Below are 14,620 nucleotides of genomic sequence, written 5' to 3' on the forward strand. Positions count from 1 at the left end.
GCAACAATTGCCCCATTGGAAGAGCCTGGGCTCTCGAACACCCAAAAAAGCAAGACAGATGTAGAGCTAAGTGAAAAGCATGATCATCGTTTTCTTTGATACCAAGGGAACTGAACACAAAGAATTTGTCCAACCCAACCAAACAGTGAATTCCGTGTACTACTGTGACGTTTTGCGATGGTGGCCCAAAGTTTGGTGTCAAGGGAACTGACTCCTGCATCATGACAACACACCCTGTCATGCATTCTTGCTCACCAGGACCTTTTTGGCAAAAAACAACATGGCGGCACTACCCTATCCTTCGTACTCGCTTGATTTGGCACGCTATTCCCAAAACTGAAACTCGAGTTGAAAGGCCTTCGGTTCGACACTCTAGAGAGGGTTCAAGAAGCATCGCTGGCAGTGAATTAAACATCCTGGTTCATGTTCGAGGTAACATGAAGGAGAGGTGAGCTGCACGGAACCAGTCTACATACTGATGATTAAAACAGCAAACAACATAAGTGCAAAAAATTAGTTTTCTTACATTCGTTCATAAAAAAATCTATTATTGAATATACGCTATTTTATTAATTACATTCACACTGAATAGAAGATCAATATAGTGAAAGTTATGAAGCTCAACGCCCCCCCCCCCCCCCCCCCCACCACACACACACACACACACACACACACACACACACACACACACACACACACACACACACACACACACACACACACAGTCTCGAAGGGACTTTTCGTAGCAGAAATCCCTGTCTCTTCATCCTGATGTCAATTTCCATAGGAAGGCACGAGTTGTGCAGGTGTAGGAAAAAAGGAAATTTAGTACAACTGTGAATACAAAATTTATACTGTTCCGAGAAAACAGTGTTCAGCATTTGCACTAAGCTGACCCACACTCCATTCCTAATTAAAAAGTATAATAGACTTACTGCTTTGTTGTTAATGTTCCATTGTAATTAGCGGTGTCAACCAATTCTGCAGATTTTCTTCGTGAATCTGGCAATGCGATTTAATATGGTTCACCATGACACCTTCCCAGATACATTATTCCAACTGCTGCAGTGGCTCAAAACTTGGATACTATATGTCCGGAAATGTTTAACCAATAGACACATCACTTTATATAAATGATTTGACACACAATTAGGCACGATTTAAAATTTTTATTTCTGGGCATCGAAAACACTTCCACACTCTTGGATTCTATCCTTGTGCTTCCTTTTCACCACTGCACTCGCCACTTGGTGCTTCAAGGTCAAGGATGAATATTTGAAAATTGACTATGAACGAAATACTGTTCTGTGTGAGTGTTACAGTCAGTCATTTACATTTTTACATAGTATCGTATTCTAATTTCTATTTAAGACTTATTAATAACATTTGTTTAAGTAGGTCTAAAGAAAGTAATGTTTTTTCCGTCATGACAATATCAATATTTTTCTACACACAGTTTCATCAAAAAATTTTAATTTTTCATCGTTACATTACGTTCAGTACAGTTGTTATGTTATACATGCATTTAAAGGAGTAACCGTTGACTTGGATTTCAGCCATTTCTTCTCTGTATAGATTTGAGCAGAGCTGGGAGCAATTATCAAACAGTAAGCTTTTAGGTTTCCCCACATTTACAAAAAATACGTAGTCAACATGTCTCTTCCCATTATTTTCTCATAGCATGCGCATTCCGGAAATTCCGACTTGCTTTTACAGCTTGTTCTTTGTCAGAAGGTTTCTTCCTCCTCCTAACCTCTACGTCTTTAACAGCTTTTTATATCTGCTGAACACATGCAGTCTCTTTAATTTAATTTTCTACAACATTGACTTGTGTTACTAATTTTTTTCCTGAGCTACTGTAACCTTTGCAAACATATCTTGTTAATGTAAAGATGTTCCGTCTGTACTGAATAAACATTCCTCCTCTTTTTTCCCTAGTATCTAGTTTGTTCTCACTAATAGTTGGCTTCTTTATTCACATTGTGACATAACAACACTAATAATTCTTTCAGTTTATGTGTCTTTTTCTTGAAATGTTTCTCTTCTATTAAAAATCTGTCTGAATTTTACACATCTTCATTATTTTGAATCCACATTGATACTGTATTGTATTTTCAGGCAAAGCTGTTTCCCTACCACTTGATATGTACTCCTCCTCACTGTCACTAATATCCACTAATTATAGGCTTCTTTATTCATATGTTGCAAAGGGATTATAAATTCATCATCACTACTATTACATCATCATTACTACTAATTGAATTGCACTTGTCATTGTGTACGTCTGCTTTTACCTACAAGTAGGCAAAATCTTTATCGGACATTTGAGGCGTAAATTATAACCTCAAAAAATAATTTGTTCGAGTGAAAAGAGTGGCGTATCCTATGCAACTGTAGTGGATCTTTTTTGTTTTGTACCAGAAGGACATTAGCTGTCTACAAATTACTGTTTACTGGCATTTTTACGCCAGTAGATCGGTGATTCTGTTACATGAATTGGTTTGCAAATGTGGTGTGTGTGTGTGTGTGTGTGTGTGTGTGTGTGTGTGTGTGTGTTTTTCTGCTTTCATTGATTTATGTATTCAGAGTATCTTATTCTAAACTTTGTTTGTCTTTTACATGTATGCGTAATGATAGTCATTGAAGGTTAATTGACGTATGTCTGCACAACTTCCAACAGTGTTTGTAACCTCACTTTTCAGAGTCATCACAGATAGTGTTGAATATGTACCAGAATGTTTCTCCCTTCATCTCAAATATTCGTAAAACTTGTCTGGTAATTCCAGTAACTGAGGACGAAGTGTAAAGTACTCACCACTTTCTTTTTAATACATTTATAGCTCATTCACATGCCTTTGGCATCCTTTTAATAGCTAAAGCCACATGGTAGCACTTATCTCCAAGCACAGAGGTGGTAGTGTATCCATTCCAACCTAGGAGGTTAAAGTATCACCTACTTCATAAATAGAATAGATTCTAATCTAACCTAACCTTCTTGATCCTGTCAAAAACTGACGAAGAAGATTGGATGCACTGTGACCAAGCAGTCGGCCAACGTTATTAGGCGATCTCTGTCAATGGCCTATGATGACCGTTGTCAATACTGCTGTGAACGTACTGCTGTCAGAAATCATCCTCTCCCATTTCACCACATGGTGTGTGCACATTTCCCTCAATCCCCACCACGCCAGAACTGGTCTGTTCATGATTAAGAGCATGAGTAGGTACAAGTGCTCGTACTCAAAATGAATGAGTGTCTTATCCTCTGATACTTTGTTACACATTTGTGAGTTTTTACTCTTCAGTAATTCATTAATTGATTCAACTTACTCCTTGCTAATTGATTATGTGTGACATAATCATCAGAGAATGCCTGCTTTCTAAAGTCCTGCGGATTTGTCTGTTCCAATAAAATTTTGATTCAACTTGCCAACTATTGACGAAATAATTAGTAAATAGGTTACACAACACTACATTCTGCCCTGCTACTTCTGTAACTACGGGTCTTACAGTTTTAATTTCATTCTGAGACCTGTCTGTTCTCTTCATATAATACATTATTTTAGCATGTTCAATTATATTCTTAAGTAATTTACAGTTTTGCCTGCAATAATGTTCTGTAACTGGGCTGTGACTGTCTATATTACGATATAGCTCCCATTTTCTCTCTCTGTGTGTAATAATGCCATTGCTTGTCCAAACTTGTTACTTATTGGTTCTGTATTTCTGCTTACAATTTCTGAATGAAAAAGACCTAAATAATGCTGAAATAATGAATGTGCAAACTGCATATGAAACTGCAATGTAGGTGTTTATTTTCTTTGGCTGTGTTGCATTACTGTATTTCTGCCAGGAACTTTTCTGTTAAACAATGTGATTTTTAATTCATACACTATAATTCATGCAAGTTGCACAATAATGCAGCTCTTTCCATTGACCTTAAATATAAAATTTGATGGTTTACAACTTTCATTCTATTGAAGCTTTTCTGTATACTGTGTTAAAATATGAAATAGGACAAAACTTTTATAAAGAAATGAGATAAACCCACCACCCCCAAAAGCCCATATGTTTCCTGTACTACCAAGCCTAATTTGATGTATCAGTGACTGATTCACTTCAGTATTTGATGAGCTAAATTTGCTATAAAGTTAACTGTGTGGGGTGCAGAGTCTTTGAATAATTCCAAAACTTTGTAAATAGCCCAAAATAATTTTTTGATGCCCTGACTTAACACATGTGAAAAATTGGCACAAACTTAAAAAGTCTCTCTCTCTCTCTCTCTCTCTCTCTCTCTCTCTCTCTCTCTCTCTCTCTCTCTCTCTCTGGCTTTTTTTGCATGTTAATAAAGTCATTAAAACTTCATCCAGCTTTCTGTAAAGTATTATTACTAGCTACTGACTTTCCTTTTGTGAGGAAATTGTAATTCCAAACTGTTTGGAATTGTCACTGATTAAACTACATCTTTATTTAACTGGTTTCTCAGTGATTTTTTAAGAGTTGGCCACAATACTTAACTTTCAAATTCATTATTCATTGTTTCATTAAAAATAATGTTTACAGCAGTCCGTAGAACATAGAAATTGAACCAATAAGTTGTAACTTCACATTTGAGTGTGATTTGCATTTACACAGTGATTCTCAATATGCTACTGTGTGGAGGGAGCCAAAAACACTTTCTTATTAATTCAAGTCTGAAAAGTATCAGTATGGAGATGCAGAATTTTTGGTTTATGGTGGTACCCCCCTTGAATCCTGCTCACTCTTGTGCAGAAACATGACTGCTCAGAAGTGGTGGTGTAGATCATTGTATTCAACAGTTTCCACAAGAATGACATGAAAGACGCATTTTCCAAAGTAATGATGTTTGTAGACACCAAAAAATTTCTTAATTAGCCAATGCTTGGAGCAGCATAGTAACTGATTGCTATTGTGGTTAACGATACGGTCATGCATAATAACTTTTAACTATTGTGTTTGTTGATATTTTTGGGGGTTACTTTTGTTGTCATTTGAGATATTCATTATATTCATCAATTGTATGTGTGTAATACACATGCAATTTCAAATAAGCCAAGCAACAGATGATATCATTTTTCATTAATTGTGTGATTCCCATTTGTCATTTAATTTAAAATGGACATTGTATCTTAACCACAAATGACACATCAGATAGGAATATTAGACTCATTTGAGCATAAATTTATGTTATCAAGAGGTAGATGAAAATTCGCTTGACTGTACTGCAGTTTTTAACTGTTTTGAGTAGCTGCGTATAAGGAGTAATTTATTAATATCAATCTACAACACCTTGTTCAAATTTTTTGGTAAAAGGACACATATACAGTACTTGAACATTAACTTATTATTGCTGTTTCCATTTTCTGTTGCAGAATTTGGATGGCCAAGATTCAGATCAAGATTACAAGAATATGCCATCGGCAGGTTTGTCACTTTAAAATAACTTCCATGTAAAACTACATGCTAAGTAAAACGTAATTTTACAGACATAGTAAAATCTTGAATTTCTATTGTAACAAATGATATTGCATTTGTTTTATATGGTAATTCTGTGTAAAGCTAAAAGCAGTGTATGCGGCTTCATTCACAACTTCAATATTTTTACTTTTTTAATCAGTTTGGGAAGAGTTTACTTGGGTGTAATGCTGATAATTCATCCCCATCTGTTATTGTATTCTCTGATCCTATAAAGTCTGCTTACAATACAAATTCATGGACCTTAGAAGGAACCCACTCAGGTACATAGACTGGGCATTTTAGAACTTCATACAAAAGTATAACTATTCATGCTTGCAATGAAGGTGAGGTTTCTTGTATGCTTTATAAATGTGTATAAGAAAGTAAGGGGATTCAGAAATGCATTGCAATGGAAAGAAACCAGAATTAGCCACAAAATAATTTGCAAAACAATTGTGATTTGGACTGGAGATTATATTGATTTTATTTGCACATGGAAACAGAAAAACAGCTCACTACATTTAGCACCAGAAATGAGTTTATTGTGCAATTTCTCTCCCTGCCATTCCCTCGAAGTGCAGTAGGAGACCAGTTACTATAGCGGCTGTCACTAAAATAGACATCTCAAGGTCATCCCACCGTCCGACAGCATTGCCAGTTAGTGATAATTTCAAAATCTTAGTATTTTTTTTTTTTTTTAATGTTAGACATCTCTGTTTTTAGTCTAGAATATAAAGGAGTTCTTCACAAAATAAAATTCTTCCCAGCTGCTACGAAAGAAAGGAAATAAAATAAAAACTGATGTTAAAATAAGTTTTGAACAAAAGTATTTCTTTCCTTCAAGCTGCGGAAGAAAACAGAATCACTGACATGTGTGAACAGAAAATAATGTATGAACATTCTCAAACTTTACTGATGCATGTGGTACATATTTTATCGTGAAAACGTGAAAGTATTCGGAGATTAAAATAGAACACTGTAACAGGCGTGAAACTGTTCAGCCCATGTAACCAAAAATGTCGTCGGTGATGAATTTGTGTTCTGTTGGACCTTGTAGAAACTTCCAGTCAGAAAGTTGTTAAGAAAACTGTGAAATTAATTTTGGTAACATCTGTGACATTATTATTGTATCGTGTCACATAAGAATGTATTTTATTATGAGACACTCCATACGCGACTGCACGCAAGTACATGTACACCATCAACAGGATTTTAGTTGCGACAGGTCACCTTAATACAACTGAGAACATTCCCTACCTCCCAAAAAATTTGTATTTGCAGATTGTATTTCTTCTTTACTACACCCATCACCTAAATTGCCGATATATGCTGTACAAAAATAATTGTAGATACTTTCAGGCCAATATTTCCATTGAAAACGAGCAAAATATATTTTTGTGTATGATTTTGTGAGACCCAAATTTTTCTGCAGTATACTACAAGACTATTACCCTCAGCACACAGTAAGTGTATTTTACACAAAAATTTTAAAAACAAAGATTCCAAGACTTACCAAGCGGGAAAGCGCCGGCAGACAGGCACAATGAACAAAACACACAAACACACACACAGAATTACTAGCTTTCGCAACCGATGGTTGCTTCTTCAGGAAGGAGAGGGAAAGACGAAAGGATGTGGGTTTTAAGGGAGAGGGTAAGGAGTCATTCCAATCCCAGGAGCGGAAAGACTTCCCTTAGGGGGAAAAAAAGGACAGGTGTACACTCGGCGCGCGCGCGCGCACACACACACACACACACACACACACACACACACACACACACACACACACACACACATATCCATCCGCACATACACAGACACAAGCAGACATATTTATATATGTCTGCTTGTGTCTGTGTATGTGCGGATGGATATGTGTGTGTGTGCGAGTGTACACCTGTCCTTTTTTTCCCCCTAAGGGAAGTCTTTCCGCTCCCTGGATTGGAATGACTCCTTACCCTCTCCCTTAAAACCCACATCCTTTCGTCTTTCCCTCTCCTTCCTGAAGAAGCAACCATCGGTTGCGAAAGCTAGTAATTCTGTGTGTGTGTTTGTGTGTTTTGTTCATTGTGCCTGTCTGCCGGCGCTTTCCCGCTTGGTAAGTCTTGGAATCTTTGTTTTTAATATATTTTTCCCATGTGGAAGTTTCTTTCTATTTTATTTACACAAAATTTTGCTTTTTCTGCTGCAATGTCTCTACATTCAATTAAAATTTTTGGCCATCATTGTACTTTCTGAACCAAAAATAGAGTGACTGGAGGCGACAAAGAACAGAGGTCTCTGAGACAGAATAATTTAATTTTTTTCAAGAAGATCACTCTGTATTTTTCTAGCTGTCATATTCTCTCCTCTGTTGTAGTATTGAAGTACAGTTCTATGCACTTGACATTTTGTCAAAATTGTGAAATTGTGTAGTTTCCAGTTTCATTTACATGCTCATATCTAGAGATTCTGCCATCTTTACCACACTGTTAATATGGGATACTGTCAATTTGGAATTATCACAAGGTTTTGTTGTCATTTTATGAACTTGCACAAAATTTATATTATTCCTGGCTACTTCACTATTCGCCAGCCCAGTGAAAAACCTTCAGTACGTTTGATACAATAACGTTGTCCTTCACTCACATTGAACTGTGTAGCCCCTTGCTACTGCATTATACTCGGCAATAAAACATGAGTGACTACACCTTTGTATGGAAGACAAAAAGAAACAGTGGAAGAAAATTTCTGAAGTGTAAGAGAGAGGACAATGCAATAAGATGAAATACAAATGTGAACAAATTCGATACATGTTTTGTGAAAAACTGTCATTGTTAATGAATGCAATACTGAGAATCTTATTTTAAGTGGCATTTAATGGCGAGTAAGCTAATTGTGACCACTTGTTACAGATTTATCGCATATCTAAGAGAAAAATTCATTCACAATCACCTGCTATAACGAAAATTAATAGGGGAAGAAATTTAAATCAAGTAAGCTCTTTATGTAGTCTACAGTTACCTAAATTGGAGCATCTTTTGATTCTGTATCTTCAAATTCACTGTCACTTGTTTCTGCCTGGCGTTTATCTTTATAGGTTCCCCTATGCTGACTCTTAACCCATGGCTCACAAAATCAGCTTCTTGCACTGCTTCCAGATGTTTTCTGTACCTCACCCAGTCATGCTGAGTAACTCTGTAGAGAGCGTCATGTGTTAGATGTTTGACAGCAGCAAGTATGACAGTAGTGTGTGTGTGTGTGTGTGTGTGTGTGTGTGTGTGTGTCCAACCGTCCAACCACTTCTTGTTTAACCTGGAGTATATCAGCTTAATAGGGTTATATTGGCAGTGATAGTAGCAAGCATATCATTTGGTGTCCCATTTCATTTGCCAGTTGATCAAATTCAAATGTCTTTCTTGGACCTAGGATTTATTTTACAGCCAGGAGTTCATCCTTCGTTTCATTGATTGAAATGAAACATTCTTTCTCTTCGACCACTCCATAATGTCTCCCTAGCACCTATTTGGATGTGGCAGCTTTTCTGTTTGAATAGAAAGATAACTGGCATTATCCATCACGGTATCTTTGTCTTCTTCCAGTAGAATAGTAGTTTGATGTTACCGCCAAGTGCGAAATGTGCGCAGTTACTCTGTTTTTGAACGCAAAGGGCACTTCACTGATTGAAATCCTACGCCAATTGACAGAAGTATATGGTGAGTTGTGCATGGATGTCAAAAAATGTTTGTAAGTGGTGTAGAGAGTTTGCAACTGGTCAGACTGAAATTCACAATGAACAAAGAAGTTTCTGAGGAGACAGTGTTGAAGGTTGAACAAAGCATGTGTGAAGATCGGCAGATCACCCTGGATGATCTCTGCACGTTGGTCCCTGAGGTTTCTCGAAGCAACACTCACAGAATTTTAACGGAAACATTGAACACCGGAATGTGTGCGCAAGATGGGTACGGTACCATGCGTGCTGACTGAGCACCACATGCGGCAACGAGTTGAAGCTTCCTGCACATTTCTTCACCATCTTGCAGCTGCGCAGGACAACATTCTGGACTCAATTGTCACGGGTTATGAAACCTGGGCATACCACTTTACACCTGAGACCTAGCAACAATCGTGCCAGTGGCGGCATCCTTCTTCGCCAAAGCTGCGGAAAATCAAACAAACACAGTGTGCTGGTCATGACAACGGTTTTTTGGGATTGGAAAGGGGTATTGTTTGTCAACTTTATGCCCCCACTGGGACCACAGTTAATGCTGACAGGTACTACGAGAGACTGAAAAAACTCAAACGGGCAATTCAGAACCAGAGAAGATGAATGTTGAGCAAGGGCGTACACATTCTCCATGACAACGCTAACCCACACATCGCTCGGCAAACCGTTGCTCTCCTGCATCAGTTTCAGTGGAACATAATCACCCACTCACCCTATAGCCATGACTTGGCGCCCAGTGACTGTCACCTGTTCCCTAAGTTAAAAGAACATTTGCCTGGAAAGCAATTCAGCTCCGACAACAAGGTGAAAGAAGAGGTTCATAACTTTCTAAACAGCATGGCGGTGAGCTGGTATGACATGGGCATACAAAAACTGCCACATTGTCTACAAAAATGCATTGAGAGAGATGGTGATTATGTTGAAAAATAGCTAAATGTTCAAGCTGTAAACTTATGTAAACCATTGTAGAAATAAACAAGTCTATGTACTTGTAAAAAATAGGAGACCTTACTTTTGGGACTACCCTCATAATTTGGTCTCTGGCATGAAGCCTGCAATCAGTGATTCGCGATGTGTGATGATTAATCTGACACCTCTACCAGTAGGCACTTTCAAACCACTGTTAACTTGGGAGTCATGCCATATACACTTATTGGTGTGGTTCTGTCAAACACAAGTTTTATCTAAGTACACTACAGGTCTATTGTCCTTAGCATGTGGTAGTGCTTTGTAGGTAAAAACTTCGCTCTTGCTGTTTCATTTTCTTTGCAGCCTATCAAAAATGTTTGCCCATCATTTCGTTTTCTGAATCAGAAACCAAGGGAGCAGAGAAGACAAAGGAAGGAGGTCTGTGAGCCAGAATAATTGATTTTTTCATGGGGATCACTCTGTATTGTTTTACTGTTGGATACCCTCCTCTGTTGTAATAACCGAGAACAGTTCCACATGCAACCACCTTGTTGAAATGGTCAGATTCTGTAGATTTTTGTTCTCATTGCTATCCCTTTCTATGAGAATCGATACCATTTTTCACATCTAGAGATTCTGCTGAGCTACGACAGCCTATAGAAGATTTGGGAATACCACACTCTTTTTCCTGTCAGTTTATGAGGTTACACAAAATTTATGTCTTTTTCATTGTTGTAAAAATTTCAGTACATTTGACATAATGATCTTAGATTGTTTTCGAATGTCTTTTCACCCTTTATGCGCACCGACCTGAGTAGCATTATGTGCAGGCCTTTGCTCTTGCATTTTGCTCACTACCGAACACAGGTCAATGCACAGTTCCATGGGAGACTGAAACCACAAGTGAACACACAATATCACATGGAAACACTGAACATTCAGCCGGTGCTCACCTACGGAATTTTTAAGACTTTACATGTGGCAACAAAGCTATGAGGTGAGTGAATTGCAACGCTATGTGCCAGCAGACTTCAGGGAGCAGGTGTGTCCTTGAGGTGCCTAGTTTCATGGTGGCTGCTCTAGTTCTTTATTATACACAATTTGTTTAGGAATTAATGACCTGAATATACTGTATCTTTTGGCCTCAAGCAATTTGTATTCGAAAATTGTATGTGGTGCAGTTTTATTGCCCTCCATATCCTTTCTGTGTAAGTGTTGGTTGAAGTTCCCATGGCCATTTATTGTTCCTAAAATGAGTTTCATCTATCATTCAAATTATAGGACATATGTTAAATAATGGCTTTGGCATCATTAGCTTGCAATTTTTTGTTTTTGGATCTTAGTCCAATATTCTGCATGCTGCTTACTAATGCAGCTACCGAGCGAGGTGGCGCTGTGGTTAGCACACTGGACTCGCATTCGGGAGGACGACGGTTCAATCCCGTCTCCGGCCATCCTGATTTAGGTTTTCCGTGATTTCCCTAAATCACTTCAGGCAAATGCCAGGATGGCTCCTTTGAAAGGGCACGGCCGATTTCCTTACCAATCCTTCCCTAACCCGAGCTTGCGCTCCGCCTCTAATGACCTCGTTGTCGACGGGATGTTAAACACTAACCACCATCACCATCACCTACTAATGCGGCTATGTGGTTGTGATTTTTCCATCACCTTTGTGATGATTATGACAGTTTTCAGTCCAATAAATAGAGTAGTCACTCCTGTCATGGCCAGTTCAGCGTTGTTCATTGCTGTTAATTCCTGGGTGACCAGGGACCACAACAGGTTCACCCTGTTACAATCCCTGAGCCTCACAAGGTCTTTGCATTGTGTGATGATCTTTGCTCTCGTTTCAGGGGCTGGTAGAGATTTCAGAGCTGCTCGGTTGTCTGAGTGAATGCAACTGCCACAATCCTTGTAGCACCTAGGCAGATTCTCCTCCACACACACTCTCTTAATAGCAAAGACTTCCTTCAGTAATATTGTTGCCAGCTTCCCTACAGAGATTGCTTTCTCATGTCTAGACTGTAACCTGTCCCCAACACTTTTGTCTGTTTTCAATCCACCAGTAAGCCAGACTGTCTCTCATGAATGGTATTGTGGTTCATTCTTCCGCTGCCCCTGACTGCCATTTGTTGTCTTGAAATGTTTATTGAAGCAGTTGGAGGCTATTGTCTAGTTAGCTGGAATTTCCCTGACCATTCCTATACTTACTACATTTACTAAATTTACTAAATTGGTGTGGGATTCTGGATATCCTATAGGTTTCCAAGTTTTAACCTGTATGCCCTTCTGCTGCCTGCGTTGTAACCCAGGGATGTAATGAGGATTTTCCAGTATACTCTCCATCCCAGCAGTTGGTGTGCTGCTAATTCTGCCTGTTATAGCTAAGGAGACCAGTCTCTGCAGCGTGTCAAGCACCTTCTGTTCTACTTTATTCTACTGTACAGTAGCCCCATAGATTATCATAGGTTTTATTACAGAAGTGTATATCCAGTACGTGCTCCTGGGACTTACACACCAGTTTTTACCACAGGCTCTTTTAGTACACATAGTAGCACGGGACAAATGGGACAAATATTCTTAATGTGAGAGGTCAAAGATAGTTTCCCATCAAGGGTTATGTATAGATACTTCATTATCAACTCTGATGGTAGAACTTCCTTGAAGACCGTATGATTTTGGTACATGTGTTGTACATGCTTCCTCATGAACGTTAAAAGTACGGTTTTCACTGTGTGTAGCACACTGGACTCGCATTTGGGATGACAGCAGTTCAAACCCATATCCAGCCATCCACATTTAAGTTTTCCACGATTTCGCTAAATCAGTCCAAGCAAATGTCGGCATGCTTCCTTTGAAAGGGTGTGGCCCGTTTCGTTCCCCATCCATCCCTTATTCAAGCTTGTGCTCTGTCTCTAATAACCTTGATGTTGACAGGACATTAAACATTAATCTCTTCCTCGTCATCCTCCTCCTACAATGTTTTCTTGGGACAGACCTTAGAATCTATTTCCTGCTGCATTGTTGCACAATGTTCAGAGTGAATTGTGCCATTGTTGTGACATGATTAATTTATCTGTGTATTCTTGGCAAAATATCCTCCAGTATTTAACTCTTTGACAAGTTCATTCACATCTAGGTTCCACAGCTGTGGGGACAAAAGGGATCATCTCATTCCTCATGGTTCTTCTACCTATCGTCAACTCAGCATGGCCTTCAATCCACCTGGCATATTGTAATCTTAATGCTATGCTCTTCTTGAAACTCTATAATCATAAATTGTATTGCTAAAAGCTTCCTCAATATCCAGGAAGATGCAGGGAGCTGTTTCCTGAACGTATAAAGAATTTTTCCACCTTCCCAACAAGTTCATGATGTGCTGTTTTGCATTATTTGCTGAGTTAATATGCATGTTTGTTTTCATGTAGAGGAACCTAAGTTAACTTCCTTTCCCCAACATTCAAATTAACCATATTTTATAATATCATTAGGAGAAAGTAGGATAGACTGATTGGTCTCAATTCCTCAGCCTTGGAACGTTCATTGTTCCCTGGTTTGGAATGAAAACAACCTTCACTGTCCTCCAAGCATTAGGCTCCTGCTACCAGGCTGACTCTTAGTAGTCTGCACACGAATCTGGTTAAGCCCTCTTTTGTTTGTTGCAGTAGAGCCAGAAAGATTGTCTCAGCTTGGTGACTTGAATGGTTGAAACATTCGGACCACCGATGTGATGTTTTTGAAATCAGCACGTTGTCTGACAGATTCTCAGCTCTCCTTTTGGTTACTTGTAAATCATTACCTTCCAGGAACTGAAACCTGTTCTTGTTACCAGCTAGAGTGCATTGAGGGAAATGAGTTTTGGGAGCAAATCCAGGATCTTTTGTGCTATCCTTGTATACCCACCATCCTCCTTCCTTAGAGTGTCTCCTGGGTTGGTTGGTATTCTTGTGGGGATTTTATGAAGTCTGGCTCTAGTAGCTGTACCTTTCACCTCACAGAATATCTCCCAGGGTGATAGTTCCCCTTGCTTAAAGGCAGGATTTTATTTGGCAAGGGCATCCCAATATTTTGCCCATTGTATTTTCCTTCTCGCAAAGTTTAACGTTCTTCTTACCTGCTTCCATTGCAGTTCCAAATGATCATTCCATCCAGGTATGTTCCTGTTTGTGCACGTCTTGGTTTCTAAGTATGAGGTCATAATAGCAGACTTCACTTCATCTGCCATTTCCTCAAGAGCTACCTGGTTTCTTATCGAAGTTTTGAGTTCAAATCTACTGGATTTCTTATCGAAGTTTTGACTTCAGATAAGTTTTAGTTTAAGTCTCTCCTATGTCTGTTTTCTTATGATTCCTATAGGCCATAGTCTGTTTAACACCCATTTGAACCCCAAACTTATTATACATGTGATTAGATAAGGATGATGCCCACATGGCGTCTGTCTTCAGATGGACCCAAAAGTATTTCAGTCACTTTTTCCCTTTTTCTACTCCTGAGACTAGATTCCTTATCCCTATTCATTATCTCTGA

At 38.6% G+C, this 14,620-nt stretch overlaps 1 protein-coding gene across 15 annotated transcripts in view; it reads left to right on the top strand.

Annotated features, from left to right (window-relative positions):
- Nucleotides 1-14,620, top strand: part of LOC126297568 (CLIP-associating protein 1-A) — a 322,153-nt gene that overhangs the window by 292,154 nt on the left and 15,379 nt on the right. For all 15 annotated transcript variants that reach the window (XM_049988512.1, XM_049988519.1, XM_049988524.1 and 12 more), the window contains one exon: nt 5,394-5,445. In XM_049988512.1, the coding sequence (XP_049844469.1) occupies nt 5,394-5,445 (52 nt within the window). The remainder of the gene's footprint in view (nt 1-5,393; nt 5,446-14,620) is intronic.

Source organism: Schistocerca gregaria, chromosome X (assembly GCF_023897955.1).
Source record: "Schistocerca gregaria isolate iqSchGreg1 chromosome X, iqSchGreg1.2, whole genome shotgun sequence".
Classification (NCBI taxonomy): Eukaryota; Metazoa; Arthropoda; class Insecta; order Orthoptera; family Acrididae; genus Schistocerca; species Schistocerca gregaria.